General features: G+C 43.0%; 1 protein-coding gene across 1 annotated transcript in view; it reads left to right on the top strand.

Moving 5' to 3' along the window:
- The window catches only part of kcnh8 (potassium voltage-gated channel, subfamily H (eag-related), member 8), a 365,157-nt gene extending 345,380 nt beyond the window's left edge, over window positions 1-19,777 (top strand). Inside the window, exon 16 of the mRNA XM_078200386.1 lies at window positions 19,070-19,777. Coding sequence (XP_078056512.1) covers window positions 19,070-19,777 — 708 coding nt within the window. The remainder of the gene's footprint in view (window positions 1-19,069) is intronic.
- Window positions 19,778-20,887: the final 1,110 nt, after the last annotated feature.

Genomic DNA, 20,887 nt, shown 5'->3' with positions numbered 1-20,887 from the left:
CAAGAATTCTTCTCTCAGCCTGTGGAATCTCACACCTCATTGTACAGAATCCTCATAATCAACAAAATCAGAGGAAGTACAGACAAATTGGCTCCCCAACCTGCCCTGCTACAAAAGAGAGAGATTGAGACCCCTCAAAGCGGAAGAGATGTTAATAGCCACCTTATCCCTCTTAAGGGGGAACCATGGATTCTGGCCAGAAGCACAGAAACTGATTGTTAAGCTTCAGTTAACCCATTAATGGGCTATGTCACATGACTCAAGTTTTAACATTACCCCTTTAGCCTGTCTGCTCTTTAACATCTAACCAGTAAACACCATGAAGAAAAACTCCAGGCTGAACAATAGCCTGCTCCTCAAAGCCTGTCTCTGCGGAAGATTTTCTACCATTGCCTCCAGAATTGATTCAGTCTGTGTATCTATTTCATCTCGCCATATCAGTACCAACAGCAAAGAGAATTCCAGGTGTCCGGTCTTCAGCCAGCTGAACTTATGTTAAATAACTTCCCATTGGACTCTGGACTCTGGAAATCATGAGAACTAATGTACATTTCTATCAATCTTGTATTGTTATGATCCATAGTTGTAAAACCCCTTTTTCTATTCCCTCCTCACTGTTTGTGTATTAGAATGGAAAGTTGCGAACACTCCTCCCCCAGGTTTTGAATGTGAAATAAACTAACTTTTTGAGTTAATCATTACACAAGTTTGCTGGGAGTTATTCGTAAATTGACAGCTGGACTGACCATCGCCTAATCCAGGCTACTATCTCCATCAACCTGGCCCAAAAATGGCAGAAACAGCAGAAGTGCTGTCTCAGGATAATCAATGTCGATAGACTCAAGGAGTCTGCGAAGAAAGACCTACTCAGTCAGTGCCTCACAAGCAATCTGGCAATGCTCAATGAACAGGAACCACAGAATGTCTTCAGGTCTGCCCTTAAATCTACTATAATCAGTATCTGCAAGGGTACTCCAGCTTTCTCCACCAGGAAACATCAAGATTGGTTTGATGTGAATGACCAGGAGATCCAGGAGTTACTAAATCGCAGGCGCAATGTGTTTCTGACTGGAAGCAACACCAAAGTTCAAGGGAAAGAAAGCAGGTCTAGAGAAAAATGAATGCTGAAATCCAACAAAAAACCTGTAACCAAAGAACAGGTGGTGAGTGGAAACAGCACAGGAAATAAGCAACTCACTGACAGCCACAATATGCATGGATTCTTCAGCGCAGTCAAGATTATTGATGGCACAAGCACCCAGGGACCTACTCTACTGAGAGCTAAGAACAGAGTGGCTCTCCTCAAGGACAGGGAGGCAGTCAATACTTGTTGATAGGAGCACTTCGAAGACCTCCTCAACTGAGACCTAGTCCTTGACATGAATTCCCTTGACCAATCCCAGCATGCCACCCAACACCACCTCAGCACAATCCCAGCCCAACATGATGCTGAAAAGGCTAAGAATCAACAAGGCTGCCAGCACAATGTTTTTTGAAGGGGTAACCAAGAAGGTAGATGAGGGCAGTGCAGATGATGTTGTTTACATGGACTTTAGCAAGGCCTTTGACAAGGTACCGCATGGTAGGTTGTTGCATAAAGTTAAATCCCACGGGATCCAGGGTGAGGTATCTAAATGGATACAAAATTGGCTTCTTGACAGAAGCCAGAGGGTGGTTGTAGAGAGTTGTTTTTCAAACTGGAGGCCTGTGACCAGTGGTGTGCCTCAGGGATCAGTGCTGGGTCCACTGTTATTTGTCATTTATATTGATGATTTGGATGAGAATATAGGGGCATGGTTAGTAAGTTTGCAGATGACACCAAGATTGGTGGCATGGTGGACAGTGAGGAAGGTTATCTCCAATTGCAGCGGGATCTTGATCAATTGGGCCAGTGGGCTGACGAATGGCAGATGGAGTTTAATTTAGACAAATACGAGGTAATGCATTTTGGTAGATTGAACCAGGGCAGGACTTACTCAGTTAATGGTAGGGTGTTGGAGAGAGTTACAGAACAAAGAGATCTAGGGGTACATATTCATAGCTCCTTGAAAGTGGAGTCTCAGGTGGACAGAGTGGTGAAGAAGGCATTCGACATGCTTGGTTTCATCGGTCAGAACATTGAAGACAGGAGTTGGGACGTCTTGTTGAAGTTGTACAAGACATTGGTAAGGCCACACTTGGAATACTGTGTGCAATTCTGGTCACTCTATTATAGAAAGGATATTATTAAACTAGAAAGAATGCAGAAAAGATTTATTAGGATGCTACCGGGACTTGTTGGATTGAGTTATAAGGAGAGGCTGAATAGACTGGGACTTTTTTCTCTGGAGCGTAGGAGGCTGAGGGGTGACTTATAGAGGTCTATAAAATAATGAGGGGCATAGATAAGATAGATAGTCAATATCTTTACCCAAAGGTAGGGGAGTCTAAAACTAGAGGGCATAGGTTTAAGGTGAGAGGGGAGAGATGCAAAAGTGTCCAGAGGGGCAATTTTTTCACACAGAGGGTGGTGAGTGTCTGGAACAAGCTGCCAGAGGCAGTAGTAGAGGCGGGTACAATTTTATCTTTTAAAAACCATTTAGATAGTTACATGGGTATGATGGGTATAGAGGGATATGGGCCAAATGCAGGCAATTGGGATTAGCTTAGGGGTTTTAACAAAAAAATAATGGCGGCATGGACAAGTTGGGCCAAAGGGCCTGTTTCCATGCTGTAAACCTCTATGGCTCTATGACAATGGAATCCCTGCTGAAATGGTAAAATATGACCGAGAAGTACCCTTGACATGAATACGTGATCTCATCTGGAAGGAGGAGAACCTGCCAGGGAATCTCCGAGATGGCACAATTGTCATCATCTTCAAAACAGAATAAGACTGACTATGGTAACCCTAAAGGGTTCACATCAAACAGGCAAACCATGATCACAAACTTGCATCAATTTTATCTGGACTAAAGAAGATCACGCGATTGTTCAGTACCAACACTTACCTATTGGATGTGAACACCAAATGGAATGCAAGATGCTTGATGGCGAGCAGACCAGGATATTTCAAGGACAGTGATTATGATACATTTCCTATTCTGGTGAGTGACTGTGATGTAATCATCTGCCTCATCGAGTTTATCACACAGAACCACAACATCAAATTCATAGATCGTAGCACAATCATTGGAGTCTGTCATATCTCAAAGAACATTTCTGTACTTAGAGAAAACTAACAAGCTGAGCCCTAAGAAATTACTCAGTGTATCTATGCTTGTTGTTTAGGATGGCTTAATTTAAAATAAGTTCTTTCATTTTAGAAGGCGCAAAGATGTAGGCCCTGATTTTACCAGCACAGCCGCCCGAGGTTCATAGGATCGTGCCCGAGGCCAACAGGGAATGCTATTCTGCGAGCCTCGCCCACCCCAATTTCAGGGCAGCCGTGCCAGTAAAATCAGGGCCGTAGTGTTCAATTTTTCTGTGTTTGATTATGAGCGTCTGTTTACCATTGATGCTCAATGTGTCTGATTAGTTGAGCCTGGGTGTGGACTCCGAGAAAAATAAACAAACTGTAAAAGGTGCTGAAAGTTGAAGCTGTAACCATGGAGCAGACTGTGCATTGTGAAAAAGACCTGCATGGAAACTAGCATCATCTCTATATTGGTCTGAGATATAAAATATACAATAGTGCTGAGAGGGCTAGAGAATTCAATGTATTTGTAGGGTAGCTTTCTGGTTCATTCCATCTTATGTTTAAGTATCACAGCTGGAGAATTCCTTCCAGGGCTAAACTGTCAGTATCTGATATTATACAACTGACAATACAAACATAGCATGACATTAATAATATTAACTTTCCAGGTCAATTACCTTTCAGCATGCTGCCAGATCTGCTCAGGCTTTCCAGCATTTTCAGTTTTTATTTCAGATTTCCGGCAGCCACAGTATTTTGCTCTTGTATGGCATTAATCATTGAATGAGTAAATAAGAACATAAGAACATAAGAACTAGGAGCAGGAGTAGGCCATCTGGCCCCACGAGCCTGCCCTGCCATTCAATAAGATCATGGCTGATCTTTTCGTGGACTCAGCTCCACTTACCTGCCCACTCACCATAACCCTTAATTTCTTTACTGTTCAAAAATGTATCTATCCTTGCCTTAAAAACATTCAATGAGGTAGCCTCAATTGCTTCACTGGGCAGGAAATTCCACAGCCCTTTGTGTGAAGAAGTTCCTCCTCAACTCAGTCCTAAATCTGCATCCCCTTATTTTGAGGCTATGCCCCCTAGTTCTAGTTTCACCCACCAGTGGAAACAACTTCCCTGTTTCTATAAGATCTCCCCTCATTCTTCTGAATTCCAATGAATATATCCCCAGTCTGCTCAATCTCTCCTCATAAGCCAACCCTCTCAACTCCGGAATCCACCTGCTGAATCTCCTCTGCACTCCCTCCAGTGCCAGTATGTCCTTTCTCAAGTAAGGAGACCAAAACTGTACGCAGTACTCCAGATGTGGCCTCATCAGCACCTTATACAGCTGCAACATAACCTCGCTGTTTTTAAACTCCATCCCTCTAGCAATGAAGGACAAAATTCCATTTGCCTTCTTAATTACCTGCTGCACCTGCAAACCAACTCCTTGCGATTCCTGCACAAGGACACCCAGGTCCCTCTGCACAGCAGCATGCTGCAATTTTTTACCATTTAAATAATAGTCCATTTTGCTGTTATTCCTACCAAAATGGATGACCTCACATTTACCAACATTGTACTCCATCTGCCAGACCCTCGCCCACTCACTTAGACTATCTATATCCCTTTGCAGACTTTCAGCGTCCTCTGCACACTTTGCTCTGCCACCCATTTAGTGTCATCTGCAAATTTTGACACACTGCACTTGCAAGCATGACAAGAGTGATACGTTTTGAAATGCATGTGGCCACTCTGGTGATTACTTTTACTTTGCCTTTAGGTTGAATCTGACAAAGATCACATCCCATCTTGAATATTTGAATACTGGGGCTTGCTGGTGCTTTTGGTAGTTTGATTTTTTAGGCTGCACATGCAGTGTAGTTATGTGTAGATGGTTCAAAAAAAGCACGAGTTAGGGAAATGAAAATCCCACACCCCTGGACATACTCTCTTCCACTTTCTTCCGTCAGGAAAAAGATACAAAAGTCTGAGGTCATAGAATCATAGAGTCATAGAAACCCTATAGTGTAGAAAGAGGCCATTTGGCCCATCGAGTCTGCACCGACCACATCCCACCCAGGCCCTACCCCCATATCCCTACACATTTACTCGCTAATCCCTCTAACCTACGCATCTCAGGACACTAAGGAGCAATTTTAGCATGGCCAATCAACCTAACCCGCACATCTTTGGACTGTGGGAGGAAACTGGAGCACCCCGAGGAAACCCACGCAGACATGAGGAGAATGTACCAACCTACTCAAGAACAGGTTTTTTCTCTGCTGCCATCAGACTTTTGAATGGACCTACCATATATTAAGCCAATCTCTCTCTACGCCCTAGCTATGATTGTAACACTATATTCTGCACCCTCTCCTTTCCTTCTCCCCTATGTACTCTATGAACGGTATGTTTTGTTTGTATAGCGCGCAAGAAATAATACTTTTCACTGTATCCCAATACATGTGACAATAATAAATCAAATCAAATTGTAGCAATTCTCTTAAATAAGAGCAAAATATTGCAAATGCTGTAGATCTGAAACAAAAACAGAAAGTGCTGGAAAAACACAGCAGGTCCGGCAGCATCTGTGGGGAAAGAAACAGAATGTGTTCTGAAGAAGAGTGCTATTGGACTTGAAACTCTGTTTCTCTCTCTCCACATATGCTGCCAGACCTGCTGAGTTTTTCCCGCACTTCTGTTTTCATTGAAAATCTCTTAAACTTTGGAAAGGACGATGGTGAACATAATTGGACCCAAAAAGTTAGCTCTTAGGTTATCTGTTAGTCATAAAGCTTGAAATTTCAGGGTTGCTTCTCCATAAAACAAAAGTATGGCAGAGCAAGACCTTCACAAGAAGCAGAGAGAGATGTGCCTATTAACCTGAGATTCATTCAAAAACAAGACACAATGAGTAAAAGGACCGTGAGCTCTGTCACTAAATGACCAACACCCCAAGCAAACGTGTTAGCCTTCATCTATTACAAATTGGCTTGAAATTTTCACTGTTATATTCCAAATTAGTAGATGTTGCCCTTTTGGTTGTCTTTGTGCTGCCGTATACTGCGCTCTTGGCGATTTCTGTTTCGCATGCTAACAGCGAAACAAAAATGTGAAGAGTGATGACTGTGTAGTTTATAATGTTATATAAGTTTGCAACATTATCTGAAGCAGAAATTGCTCCACAGGGCTCCTTGCTACAGCTGTACACTTAACAGATGGAAATCAAAGGGCAAAATTCCAAAGCATTTGCCAAGCTGCATGACCAATTCAAGTCATTTGTCTTTTACGTGTCTTTTAATAATTTTTCATCTGCTACTATTTTGTAGTTGCTTCTCTGTGAAGATATGAAGGATTTAAAATATTGATGTAGAAGGTGATGGAAACAGGTTCTTGTGTTTGAAAGGTTCAGTACATTACAGGCAAAAATCAGAAAAGAACAAAAATTACACTTTTCTGAGCTTTTCACTGTACGAACCCCACAGAAACTTGATTCTACTTTTGCTTACACCGATGTTTCAAATTGTTTGAAGGATATGAGGTCAACAAGTTACAACATCTGCTGGGCTTTTTTCTGTTTAATGCCTCAACGATAGTCAGAGATATTCCACTCCAGGTGAAGTGTTTGAACAGGAGTTTTGATCAATGCTTTAAAATGTCTGCTCTCATGCTTCCAGCCCCTTGTCTATAGTTTAGTTCCTCTTTCTTGGTCACCATACCCAGTCTTAACTAATTGCACACAGTGAACAGTCAACTGACACAAATAATCAAACAATTGAATACTACAGGCTGAGACAAAACACTCAGATTTGTGGTGGGAAACCAGTATTGATGTAAGTGCCAGCTTACTGTGATGTGCATCATCACCATTTAGATTACAATATTATGACATGGATATTTTATGGCACTTCCCCAAATCTCCTATCATAGCTTACATTTTGATTTGATTTATTATTGTCACATGTATTGGTAGTGAGTGAAAAGTATTATTTCTTGCGCTATGCAGGCAAAGCAACCGTTCATAGAGTACGTAGGGGAGAAGGAAAGGAGAGGGTGCAGAATGTACCGTTACAGAGTTTATAAGAGTTAGAGACAGTTTTAACAGCATAGAACGAGAGTAAAAGATAGAATTAGAGGGTATGCTGAGGACAGCGTGCAAGAAGTCGCCTCGTTCTGGCGCCATCTTGAATGAGGCTCATCGACTTTCTTCTTCCTCGTTAGTTAAGTCTTTTCTGTGGGGGTGGGAAGGTGAATTTCTTCAGAGCATGATCTGTGCTGCAACTATTTCAACAAAATTCATTGAAACTCCCATTCTCAGGTGTAAACAGACTTTCTGACAAACCTCAGCTGAATTTACAACAGCAGAGTTGGAGAATCTCCAAGGGAATTCACCCCTTTGTGATCTGAAAGCTTCCTACAAGACAGGCTACAAAGTGTACGATACTGGTTGGCTCTATGTTACTGAACTGCACTCTGCAGTGAGAACAATATATATGAAGCCAACATTGGACAGGCCTGTCACATGATGAGGGAGATAACACTGATGACAGGGAGAGTGGCGAGGAAGAGAGAGGCCTCCTACAAATGCCTGAAGTAAGAGTTGCTTGGCAGCGGCTCATTATAGAGCATTTCAAAGGAACAATCCCTTCACCACAACCACTACCATCTCCCCCCCGCTCACTCCCCCTACACTGCATGAACATTCATATACATCTGTCCCAGTGCTTCCACCGACCAATAAAACTGGATCTGTGCAACATTGATATACTTGTCACCTGACATTGTAAGATCACTATTATAGGAATACACTGAATAGAAAAGTTTCAAAAAATGTATCATTTCACTGCCTTACAGAATTGCCAGGTTTGAGCGATGTGTACTTCTTAAGCGCCATCTTATCTCTCTAGAACTTAGCTGTGGTGATGCCCAGTGGTATAAGAGTGCAGCGCGAGAGCTGGAAGGCTGCTGTAATTTAGATGCTCACAGCTGGCAGCCTCCAGTAAATTGGACTTATGAGAGCTCGACTGTTTAACAAAGTGACATGCCTCCTGCTGAAACCCCCATCTTTAGCATTGATTTCCCTAAAATTCCTGTCCTTCCCTATTCTGGCACACAGCTGGGGAAGTAATATCGAGATGCACAATTTCCCCTGCTGTCATGGCTATGGTTCTGCACTCTCTATAATCTGTGAGCGAACGAATCAGGAGTTCTGTGATGAAAATTGTCAAAGGTCAAGGACGTGATGGAGCCCAGAGCCTGTGTGGACCCAGTATCCCTGAGAAATACTACAGACTGTTGTATATAATATAAGAGCCACAGATTCCTGCAAGAAGGACATTGCTGCTGCATGCATTGAGCTGACCAGATGCTCCATGGGTGACTGATATTGTCGATGCCGTGTGCCAGAATTGTGTGCAAGTTACCAGCAAACTCATCCATCATCTCTGATCTGTTGCTGTAGCTCCCTGTTCATTCAGCACATTTTTTTAAAAGCTGGGTCCCTAACATCTGCATTTCAACCTAATCGGATCCAAACTTGCCCTCCTGTTTGTTGCCTTCCAGTCTCGAGTAGAAAACTATTCCAGCTCATTTGTGTGAATGATCCTGTGCAGACCACATTAACTCATTATGGTAGACTGTCCATAATTTGTGTATTGGTGCTTGATCAAGTGATGGGACATCTTCAGGAGGATTGCCCCCATTTCTGCAATCACAGGGTGCAAGGCACCTGAAGGACCTAGGCAAAGGGAAGTCCACCAGGTCTCGGGTAAACAATACAAAGGGGTGGCAATGCAATAGAGTACCAGAGTTTCATGCTGTGTGCATGTGAATTAAATGGAAACAAAAAAGGAAGGGAAAATATTAAAATACCCGAGAGTGGAAGATCTCCAAACTCACCATCTCCAGTACTGCATGTTTTTCCTCTGCCATTGACTTTGATGGTGGTATTCCCCATTGGAGTCCAACTTTGTAATGTGGTGTGACAGCTTCCTGTTCATCAGATCCTCCTCCAGCTATGTGTCAGCTTCTTCTGCAAGAAGAGAGTCAGAGCCTTGTTGAAGGGTTGTGGAAATAGATGAGGCAGTTTAACATAGTATCCACGCTGCTAGAATTAAGCAAGAAGTATGGACAGAAAGAAGAAATTCTCTTGGCAGTAATAAGTGTTGAGTGCGTAGGCTGGATTATATGTTGAGGACAAGATCCCCACACCTCAGCATAAAGCTTGAGGTCGAACCAGTCTCCTCTGAGCAAACCCACCCTTTCATTTTTCAGTAGATGATCCTTTAATAAATATGACACAGGACTTCCATCCATCTGAAAGCTTATAGGCTGTGGCGAGGGGATGTTAAAGTCCCCCTCCACCTGGGTCCATGGCTGAACACAGAGCCTGGAACCCATCACCTCCAGCATACAGAGGCTGGTCAATTCCAGCCTGATAAGTCCAACATTGTGACTAAGCTCATAGCTCCAAACATGGTTGTTGCCTCCTCAGTGGAACAGTAAACTACCACAATGGAATTTCAGGTAGATGCCATAATGGTTTTGGGTTCCTCAGTTGAAACCAGCTCGTATGGTATCTGCAATGCCCACAGATTATCTTCCCAACTTATTACTGGATGGGCTGAATAGAGGCCACCAAGGTAATGTTTGAAGTTTACTTATTAGTGTCACAAGTAGGCTTACATTAACACTGCAATGAAATTACTGTGAAAATCCTCAAATCGCCACACTCCAGTGCCTGTTCGGGTACACTGAGGGAGAATTTAGCATGGCCAATGCACCTAACCAGTCTTTCAGACTGTTTGAGGAAACTGGAGCATCCTGAGGAAACACACACAGACATGGGGAGAACGTGCGGACTCCGTATAGACAGTGACCCAAGCTGAGAATCGAAGCCGGGTCCTTGGCGCTGTGAGGCAGCAGTGCCAACTATTGTTTGATCTGGGAATCACGGAACAGGAGTTCACTGACCTCTACTCAACCATTCCACCATTATCCTTGCCATTTCTGTCAACCAGACAACCCAGACTGCGGGAGCCTATGCTGAGATAATGCAGTATGAGGTGGAGCTTTCATGTCCCACAGCATTCTAAGGGTGAAAGTAGCCATTCAACTAGTCTATTGCCACTTAAGTTGCACTTTGGAGAAGCACTGAATTACCAAACAGAACTAATGGATAGTCGCTAAGGGTAAGCATCAAAATGAATCATTTAATATTTGTAAGCGCTGTGTCATGTTTACATTGTTTTTGATGTGTTAAACAGTAGTGATAGTGATTGGGTAATAGTAAATTGTGATCTTCACAGAGAAGGGTTTGAGTACAGGTGATGGACTGCCTGATGGATTGTAAATCATGGAAAATACATTATGCTCCAACAATACTTCAGAGTTCAAAAGGTGAAGCATGTCTCTCAAAAATGCTCTTCAACTAGAAAACAATGAGTGTTCTTCCTGATCCAGATCATCTACCTAGCAGCTGTGGTTCTCCATGGGGTCCTGTTCCTCCTTTTCCTATGCCTCCACTTCCCCCTCATTGCCTTCCTCTTCCTCCTGTGCAGAGTTGCTGCTGGTCTCTCACAATCACCAGATTGTGGAGCCTGGAGCAAATCACCAAGTAGGGGGACATATTCTCAGCTTGTGCAGAGGTTCACTGAGAATATATCATCTGTAGCAGCCTTGGAAAGTTCCAGTAGCATAAAAGTTGAATATTCCTGTGATCTTGATTGCCACGGACAATCAGGCCTTCGCTGCGCTGCAACATCTGAGCCTTCACTCTATATGGTTTCGGATCTCTGTGATCAATTCATTGGTAAAAGGCAGCCTGCTCATGAACTGCTTTACAGTCCTGTGAAAGTCAGAATACTGTTCTCTGAAGACCCTAGGTGGATAGAGCCTCTGGCTGAGAGCACATCCCAACCCTTACTGTTCACACACCTCGCTCCTTCAGCAGCTGGTGTTGCTCTGATCTCCTCTCTTCCTCCATCTCCTCATGCTGAATGAGGTGCTCCCCAACAAGACCCTCGTGGGCAAACACTCATTTTCTGCTGATGATTCTTATAAGGTATCCAATATGGTGGACTAGCAGCAATCACTCCTTTTAGATGAAGTCCCGAGAGAATATCTGGGGAAAATATTAATGGAGTACTGGTGAAGCCTAAATTATGAGTCCCAGAAAGTTTTTCAATTCGTCCCCTGAGATCTCTTCAGTATAGTCAGTCAATCTCAATCAGCAAGTGCACATTGAAAGCTGAGCATGTCTTTTAGTGACACTCAAAATCTTCATCAATGACTTGTTTGCCCTGATCAGCTGGCCCCTGTTAAGCGAGGTCACTAAGTGACATATTACCAACCAAAACAGTGTGTCGCCTCTCTAATGATCGCTAGCCAACAACTGTCAATCAGATCCTTAATGATCACCCAGGCAACCATTGCTAACACCTGCTCGAACTCCTTTAGCAAGGTGGCATCTTGAGCTGAACATGGGATAAACCAGTGATGCAACTTGAGATCCGATATTGACCACCTTATTACCTCTTGTGTACCTAAAGTTTTTTGCCAATAGTCATCCTGTGTTTCTATGTTTTGAAATGAATCCTCTTTTTCCTCAATAACTTAATTTGTGATTAAATTTCTTTGGCTTTAAATTAAAGCTGTGCAAGATTAACATACAAACATCTGGAATACTCACAGGGAGTATTCGTTATTGGAATGTGGATGGCACTGACAGAAGCAGCATATCTTGCCTATCCCTAATAGCACTTGATAAGATGGTGGTGGGCCTTCTTGAACCACTGCTATCTGTATGGCGAAGGTGCTCTGTGGTGAACCATCGTTGGTTCCCACTGGATAGTACTGAGCCAGGGCTGGCCAGTACTACAAGGATGTACATATGTTACTGTTGGATTGTACTACTGTTGCTGTTGGGTTAGGGTGTTCCTATTAATGAAGCTATCAGAACTTAAGTACACTATCCCAGACTGAAGGGGTCCCGGCCAGAGCAGGGACTCTTATACCTCTCCCAGGAGGCGGAGCCCGACTGGGATGTGCCACAACAGTAACAAACACAGGTGTAACAACCCCACCCTAACCCAACAGCAACAGTAGTACAATCCAACAGTAACATATGTACATCCTTGTAGTACTGGCCAGCCCTGGCTCAGCACTATCCAGTGGGAACCAACGATGGTTCATCACATGCTCCCACAATCTGTTCAGCAGGGAGTCCTGGGATTTTGACCCACCAATAATGAAGAATTAGCGATATGTGCCCAGATCAGAATGATGTGTGACTTGGAGGGGTGCTTGGAGATGGTGATGTGCTGCTGAAAAAGCGTAGACAATTTTCTGTAGAGCATCCTGTAGATAGTACATACTGCTCCTGCAGTATGCTGCTAGTGGTGAAAGCAGTAAGCCTTATAGACAAAGTGCTGATCAAACAAGCTGCTTTTTCCTGAGTAGCATTGATTTTATTAAGCATTGTTACAGCTTGAACCCATCAAGACAAGTGGAGAGTATTTCATAACACTCCCACTTAGGTGCTGGAGAGGCTATGGGGAGCTAAGAGAAGAACAAGTTACCACTGAGTATTCAGTCTCCGGCTATCTCTAGTGACCACAGCATTTATGTGGTTGGTCTAGTTGAGCTTTCAAGACCTAAACACATTGATGGTAGGAGTTTCAGCTGTGGTAATGTCATTGAGTATCAAAGGGAGGTGGTTGGGTTTTACATTGCTTGGAATAGTCATTGCTCAGCACGAGTGACACAAATGTTCCTTGTCATTTATTAGGTCAAACCTGGATGTTCTTCATGTTTTGTTGCATCGGCTGTTTCATTATCTAAATAATTGTGAATGTAGCTGTACACTGCAGTCATCAGCCAGCAACTCCAATTCACACCTTGGAAGGGAATAGAGATCTTTGATGAAGCATGCAAGCATTTTTCTTGGGGCACTTAAGTAGGACTGGAATGTGAGAAAGATACACAGATACCTTGGCAAACTTCCCTGCAGTGGCACAGTGGTTAGCACTGCTGCCTCACAGCGCCAGGGACCTGGGTTCGATTCCCGGCTTGGGTCACTGTCTGTGTGGAGTTTGCATGTTCTCCCCATGTCTGCGTGGGTTTCCTCCGGGTGATCTGGTTTCCTCCCACAGTCCAAATGATATGCAGGTTAGGTGGATTGGCCATGCTAAATTCTCCCTCAGTGTATCTGAATGGGCGCCAGAGTGTGGCGACTAGGGGATTTTCACAGTAACTTAATTGCAGTGTTAATGTAAGCCTACATGTGACTAATAAATAACCTTTGCTTTGCATTTGTTCTGGTCTTGGGAAGCCACAGGGATATTTGGCAGCCCTCTCCCTTTACTTCTAATCTTGACCTCAGAAGTTTTCTTGCTTTCTAAGATGTATTGAAGCTACTTCTGCTTATAGAAAGAGTTTTGTTTATGGTACATGATACAAGGGGGATTTACCAAATTGGTATCAAGGTTGAAGGACATCACCTTTGTGGAAAGTCTGGCGAAGATGGGAATATTCTCCTCAGAGTAGAAAAGGTTAAACAGAATTTTAGGTATACACCCACATACATCGCAGCAATACTGGTTAATAAGGCTATAAAAAAAACAAGCCTAGAGTTTGTGTTCATTCCTAGAAGGATGGAATTGAAAAGAAGACAAGTTATATTAAATGGTGTATTGAACTTCTATTAGAAGTCTCACAACACCAGCTTAAAGTCCAATAGGTTTATTTGGAATCATGAGCTTTCGGAGCGCTGCTCCTTTATCACTTACTTGATGAAGAAGCAGCGCTCCGAAAGCTCGTGATTCTAAATGAACCTGTTGGACTTTAACGTGGTGTTGTGAGACTACTTATTGTGCCCAACCCAGTCCAACGCTAGCATCTCCACCTCTGAACGTCAGTTAGGTGCTACTTGAAGTACTGTGCACAGTTCTGGTCTTCAAATTATTGAAAAGAAATAGAGGCATAAGAGAAGACGCAATGACGATTCACAAATATGACACCGGAACTGAGGGAATATACATATCAGGAACAGGCTGATGCTGTTTTCTTCTAGAATTGGAAAGCTGGGCATTGATCAAATAAAGATCTTTAAAAAATTGAAGGGGTTTACTACAGTAACATAGAAAGATGAAATAAAAACAGAAATTGCTGAAAACTGTCAGCAGGCCTGGCAGTATTCGTGGAGAGAGAAATAGATTAACCTTTCAGGCCTGTCACCTTTCCTCAGAGCATAGAAAAATGTTTTCATTTATGGGGAGACCAAAACTAAGAGCTAGAAATATCACATCATTATTAATAGATCCAGTGGGAAATTCAGGAGAAAACTCTTTATCCAGGGACTGGAATTCACTGCCATAAAGAGTATTTGAGACAAATAGGATAGATGGATATAAAGGGAGACTAGATAAGCATAGGGTCAGATGAAGAGGCGTGTGTAGAGCATATTACTGGTATGGATCACTGGGTCTTTTTTTTGCATTGCTCTGGTATTTCCAGGGCTGAGGTTTCAGTGTGAGGGAGGAGAAGTTATGGTTGAATACGCTGGAAATCTTGACTCCATAATGTGCATGTTTTCTTTAACAAACAATTCCACATGTGCAAACCAGCCTGATTAATAGGCTTAGGTGCCTGTTGGACAGCAAATGCTGCAGAAAAGGATGCAGCCCACAAGTGGCTGACTGTTTGGAAGGAAGATTGCAGAGGTGGGGGGTGGTGGTGCTGTGGATAATGGAGGCCAGGAAAGACATTAAAGCAAAGATAGAGATCGGGGCAATGGATCAGAGTCAGTGATTAGGGATGCTGAAATTGGGCGATGAGCGATGGGGTGAACTGAAGGGGAAGTTGGTGATGAAGATTTGATGATGGAGTGTTCGATGTTGGGAGTGGTTGGGAAATTTTTGGGGCGGTTGGGGGGAAGGCATTTGGTAATCATAGAATCCCAACAGAATCCTAGAATCCCAACAGTGCAGAAGGAGGCCATTCAGTCCATCGAGCCTGCACCGACAACAATCTCAACTCGGCCCTATCCCCATAGCCCCACATATTTACCCTGTTAATCCCCCTGACACTAAGGGGCAATTTAGCATGGCCAATTAACCTAACCCGTACTTCTTTGGAATGTGGGAGGAAACCGGAGCACCCGGAGGAAACCCACGCAGACACGGGGAGAACGTGCAAACTCCACAGAGTCACCCGAGGCCGGAATTGAACCCATACCCCTGGCGCTGTGAGGCAATGGTGCTCGCCACTGTGCCACCCACGGGAGTTTGGTAGCGGGAGTTGGAGATAGGTGATGTTAGTGATGGAGTGTCTGGAATGGGGAGGTCAATGATTGTGAACATATTGGTGATGGGAGTGTTTGGGGGTGATTATTGGGGTGGGGGAGGAGAGGATATCGATGTGAGGTCAAGAGGCAATTGGGAGAGGTCAGTGAATGTGGGTGGAAAATTGTGAATGGTGGAATTTACAGTTTAGTTTGTTGGGCCTAGAGAAAATCCAGCTGTTTCCCCTAAAGTTAAAGTTTATTTATTAGTCACTAATGCTTACATTAGCACTGCAATTAAGTTACTGTGAAAATCCCTTAATCGCTACACTCCGGCACCTGTTCGGGTACACCGAGGAAGAATTTAGCATGGCCAATGCACCTAACCAGCACATCTTACAGACTGTGGGAGGAAACCAGAGCACCTGGAGGAAACTCACGCAGACACAGGGAGAATGTGCAAACTCCTCACAGATAGTGACCCAAGCCGGGAATCGAACCTGAGTCCTTGGTGCTGTGAGGCAGCAGTGCTAACCACTGTGCCACTGTGCCACCCACTTGTTCGTAAGGAGTTGCATAAAAGCCATCTGATGGATTCAGACTTTCTTCTCTCCCTGTAGTTACGAGGTTTCCAAAGGCCCAGGAAACGCGATCAGTAAGGGTTAAAAATAGAAATCCTGTTAAAATGGAGCCTCCTTCAATGACTGCCCACCTCCTAGGAGTGAGTCATCCACCTCTTCCAGCCTCCATTGAAACTAAAATTCAGCAGATTATCAGATGGGTTAATTTCCTTTTCAGATTTTTTATTATTTTAACTTCTGAACTATCACAAGAGTATATGTACTTTCAGTATTTCCATAATGTGTAGGAAACTTAGTCAAATTTACCAAAAAGAGCACAGAATGCAATTGTATTTTAATGTTCTAACAAGTGGGGCAGGCAGTAGCATAGCGGCATTCCCACTGGACTAGTATTCCAGAGACCTGGGTAACCCACCATGGCAGATGGTGAAATTTGAATTAATAAAAAAAGTATGAAGTATGAATCAATTGCCGTAAAAATACATCTGGTTCACTAACGTTCTTTCGGGAAGGAAATCTGTCATCTTTACCTAGTCTGGCCTAAATGTGACTTCAGATCCACAGCAATGTGGTTGACTCTTAATGCCCTCTGGGATGCTCACATTCCATGAACAAATGAAAAAAAGGTTCTGCTCTGACAAAGGGTCATCCAGTCTCGAAACGTTGGCTCTATTCTCTCTGTGGGGTGGCATGGTTTCACAGTGCCACATGTCACAATGCATGCCACATGCCTCACAGCTCTAGGGACCTAGGTTCGATTCCCGACTTGAGTCACTGTCTGTGTGGAGTCTGCACGTTTTCTCTGAGTGCTCCGGTTTCCTCACACAGTCCAAAGATGTGCAGGTTAGTTGCATTGGCCATGCTAAATTACCACTTAATGTCCTGGGATGCATAGCTTAGAGGGATTGGCGGGGTAAATATGTGCGGTTATGGGGATAGGGCCTAGGTGGGATTGTTGTTGGTGCAGACCCGTTGGGTGCTGAATGGCCTCCTTCTGCACTGTAGGGATTCGATGATTCTATGGTTCTCTTTTCATAGATGCTGTCAGACCTGCTGACATTTTCCAGCATTTTCTGTTTTTGTTTCAGATTCCAGCATCCACAGTATTTTGCCTATACCACACAAGCTAATCTGTGAGCAGACATATTGGATATGTTTTAAAACTCTTGTAATTAAATCTAAAACTAGTGACAAGTCTACAATGCTAAAATGTACAACAAAATGATACTCAGAATCCAGAAGACAATGCCTGAAAGATTATTGGAGGCTGATTGAGCTGTAACTTTCAAAAGGGAATTGGACATATCCTTTAAAAGGATACAGGGCTATTGGGAATAAGTAGGGGAGTGGGGTTAAGATAGCTCTTTCAAACAGCTAACACAGACAAAATGGCCATAATTCTCCCATCCTGTCCGCCACTAGAATTTTAGTGGGCACATTGCGGAGAATGTGAAACGCCATTGACTGTCGGCAGGAATTTCCAGCTTTTAGACCAGCACGGCCGGAGAATTCCACCCAATAGGCTGAATGGCCCGCTTTCATAGGATGCACACATTCTACCAAGTGGGAAGATCCCAGCTCGCAGACTAAGACCATTGGCTCAGTTTGTAATCAGCTGCTGGAAAATGGGATACCACTCAAAAATATTGCTCATCTTGTAAAGATACATGAAAGGAAGGAAGAAAAAAACACTATTAAATATGCTGGGATTGGTTTTCAGGCTGCAAATCTACTTTATGTGAGGTGACATATTGTAATGTATACTTTCAAACTCAAAGTGCATCAGAAACTATAATCTGAAGGATTGATTTCACAGTGCTCAGAAAAGCACATGGTAAGTATTCTTTCATCCATGTCAGATACTGCTCTTTGAGATTGATTAGAGACTTTTCTTTACTGAGAAGGTACACATACAGAATGTATAATTTTCTGCGTTCACTTTGTTAAAAGGAGCATAGAACCAGAAGTAGACAGTTCAGCCCCTCAAATTTGTTCAAGTCCCACCCCAAAAGTTTAAAATCTTAGATGAGACTCCAGTGCCAATACTGAGGGAGTGCTTCATGATCAGAGGTGCCATATTTCCGCTGAACTGAGGTCACATCCGCACTCTGAGGTGGGATTAAAGATCACAGGCAGGATTGTCCGGCTGCACTCGCCCCAAAACTGAAAAATCCCGCCCAAGATCAATGGACCTTTGCAAGGTCCTGTCCCGCCCGCTACAATTACCAGGGCGGGCGGAGCGGGAAAATTCCACCCCACATGTCATTGTTTCAGAGAAAAACTGAGGAGTTTCATCTCTACATCAATAAATTTCTGGTCATTGTCACATTGCTGATGATGGGGCCTGGCTTTCTCGCTTTGCTGCCTTGTTGCCCCATTACAAGAGTCATTATACCTCATTGGCTGTACAAGATTTTGGACTATCCTGTGGTCATGACAGGTGTTATATAAGTATAAATTTCTCTATTTTTAGTTCAATCATGGCTGTTATATACTTCAACAATATTTACCTGCATTTGATTTAAACTCCTTGCTACCCTTATCTAAGAAACAAAATTGTTAAAATAATCTATTCAGGAATATTATACGAACTCTATCAGAACCAGAGTTTTTCCTACCGCTGCCCTGTCTGTTCTCGGAATTTATGTGCATTTATCAGCCATTGCCCCTTGCACTAGAATGGGTTAAAGTTAGTGCACAACTTGTCAAAGCGGTGCTTTGTTCCAGAACACAAAGATGCCTCATGCCATATAGATACAATGCAGGCAGACTGCAGGTAAGTGTTTACAGTCCTCTTTATGTACAGAACTGTAATTAACCTCAGTGATATATGTACGCTCAGCATTTCCAGAATACATAGAAAACATAATCAAATTTATCAGTAAGAGCACAGACAATAGTTGAATTTGCATGTTTTAACATGAAAAAGGTATGGGTAGTGTGTTTATGTGTAGTAAATTATCACCTATATTTCTCAGTTTGATTGGAAATGGGTAAACAAAATCAGTGACAAAATACTTTCTTTTAACAGATGGGTAATCTAACTCAAGAGGTGTCTCAATTAGGGAAAGACCTACACAATGTAATGCATCTTCTGGAAAACCTTTTGACAGCGCAGAAAAACACACCTTTCTGGCCCGTTCATGGTGCTCATATGGCCCCTTCAGTGGACAACTCGAAACCAAGAATGGCTTGGACACCACATCAGCCTTGTTTTCACATGCAGGGAGGGACACCCTCTTGCATGCCAACAAACCCATCACAGAACTCAACAGCAGCAGGCATGTGGTCTATGGATCCAGGTGTTCAATACGGTAAACCTCAAGGACTGGGAGTGATTTCACAGCGGTCGATAGAAAGCGATCATTACCATGCCTTGTCCACGCCAGTCCATTCCCAGCATTGCCAGTCACCCCGAGGTGATTGCTTGCCGCTTGTTCGGTGCGCGTCTTCGCATTCTGACACCACGTTAACCCCTCTTCAGTCCATGTCAGTCACCCTTTCATCTTCAGCGAGTTCATCGCCGGAGAGGTCGAACCCACTGGTGTTTCCCTGCAAGTCTGAGGAGAGCAGCAGCTCCAACCTGGGCCCAGTCAGTTCATCGGACCTTGGCAATTCGCCAGATTCCTGGGAACTTGAAGGGATGTCGGGCATCTCTTTATCAAACATGGCAGCTTCATCTGTCGAGTTTGTGACAGGTACAGAAAAATTCAAGAATGATGGTGCCGTTAACTTGTAGTGATAATGATGAATTAGTAATCAAATACTGAGAAGCATGGCCTGCAGCCGTCAGTCCTAAGTATATTATGATTGCATAAGTATAATATTCCTCTGCAGTCCACTAACATTGCGGAGGTGACAGTAACAGAAAGACTTCAGGGGAACACTGGCAATTGAACTTTATTTGAAACAAAGTGATAAAAATAACGGATGAATCTTCAGTGGAGAAAAAGTCATAAAAGAGTTTTCAGGAGCATGCGTACGAATCTATAACTACTTCAGCACAAAACTAGTTTGCTTGCCTGACCTGCAAACTCCCAGGGCAGCCCCAGACCCTCACAGCATCAGGACAGCTGGAAATCAAGGGCAAGATGATAAAAATGGCTTTTGCAGCAGAGGTAATTCTCCCCAAAAAGCAAAGGTTTTCTTGTTAAAATAAAAAGTCTCTGCTGAAATATCTCAGATGGATATGAATTGGCCAGTTTGCTCTGGGTGGTCAGGTGCCCTGCTGATGCAGTTCTCTCCACTGACAAGGTACAGGGACAATTATCGCTGCATGCTGTCTCCTAGACAATCAGTCAACTACAGCTGGTAGCAGAAGGTTAGTTGCTGCACATTGTATCATGTAAATCAATTTGTTCAATTATTTATCAAAAATGACTATTTTTATACATTTGGTATGGAAACTGTATTTAAGTCACATGTTTATAACGAAACCTTTTTGTGGCAAAGCTTGAAAGGAAACTCAAATGCATTACAAAAAAAAAATCCTATTTATGATGTTAGCTCAGAAATAATTGGAAGAAAGTTATCCAAGGCACTGTGGTTAAGAAGGTATGTAAAGAATTAGATTACTTAGAATCGATTGCATGCTACCTATGAATGTACCTGCAGTGATCAAATTATAATGAAAACTAATAGAGAATGACACTTATTTATTGCTTATATTTCAATAAAACATTGTAGGGAATGTCAGAAAAAATCATGTAATCCCAGAAATAGGTACAAATATAGAAAAGCTCACTAACTTTAAAAGTATTTCATGTTCTTTTGGATTCTTACCATTTAATAAAAAGAAGTTGATAACTTTGTATGAAGTGTTTCATAGATGGTTTGTATTTTATACTGA

Source organism: Mustelus asterias, chromosome 2 (genome assembly GCF_964213995.1).
Source record: "Mustelus asterias chromosome 2, sMusAst1.hap1.1, whole genome shotgun sequence".
NCBI lineage: Eukaryota > Metazoa > Chordata > Chondrichthyes > Carcharhiniformes > Triakidae > Mustelus > Mustelus asterias.
The sequence above is the reverse complement of the archived record's forward strand: the minus strand, read 5'-3'. Positions and strand labels throughout refer to the sequence as shown.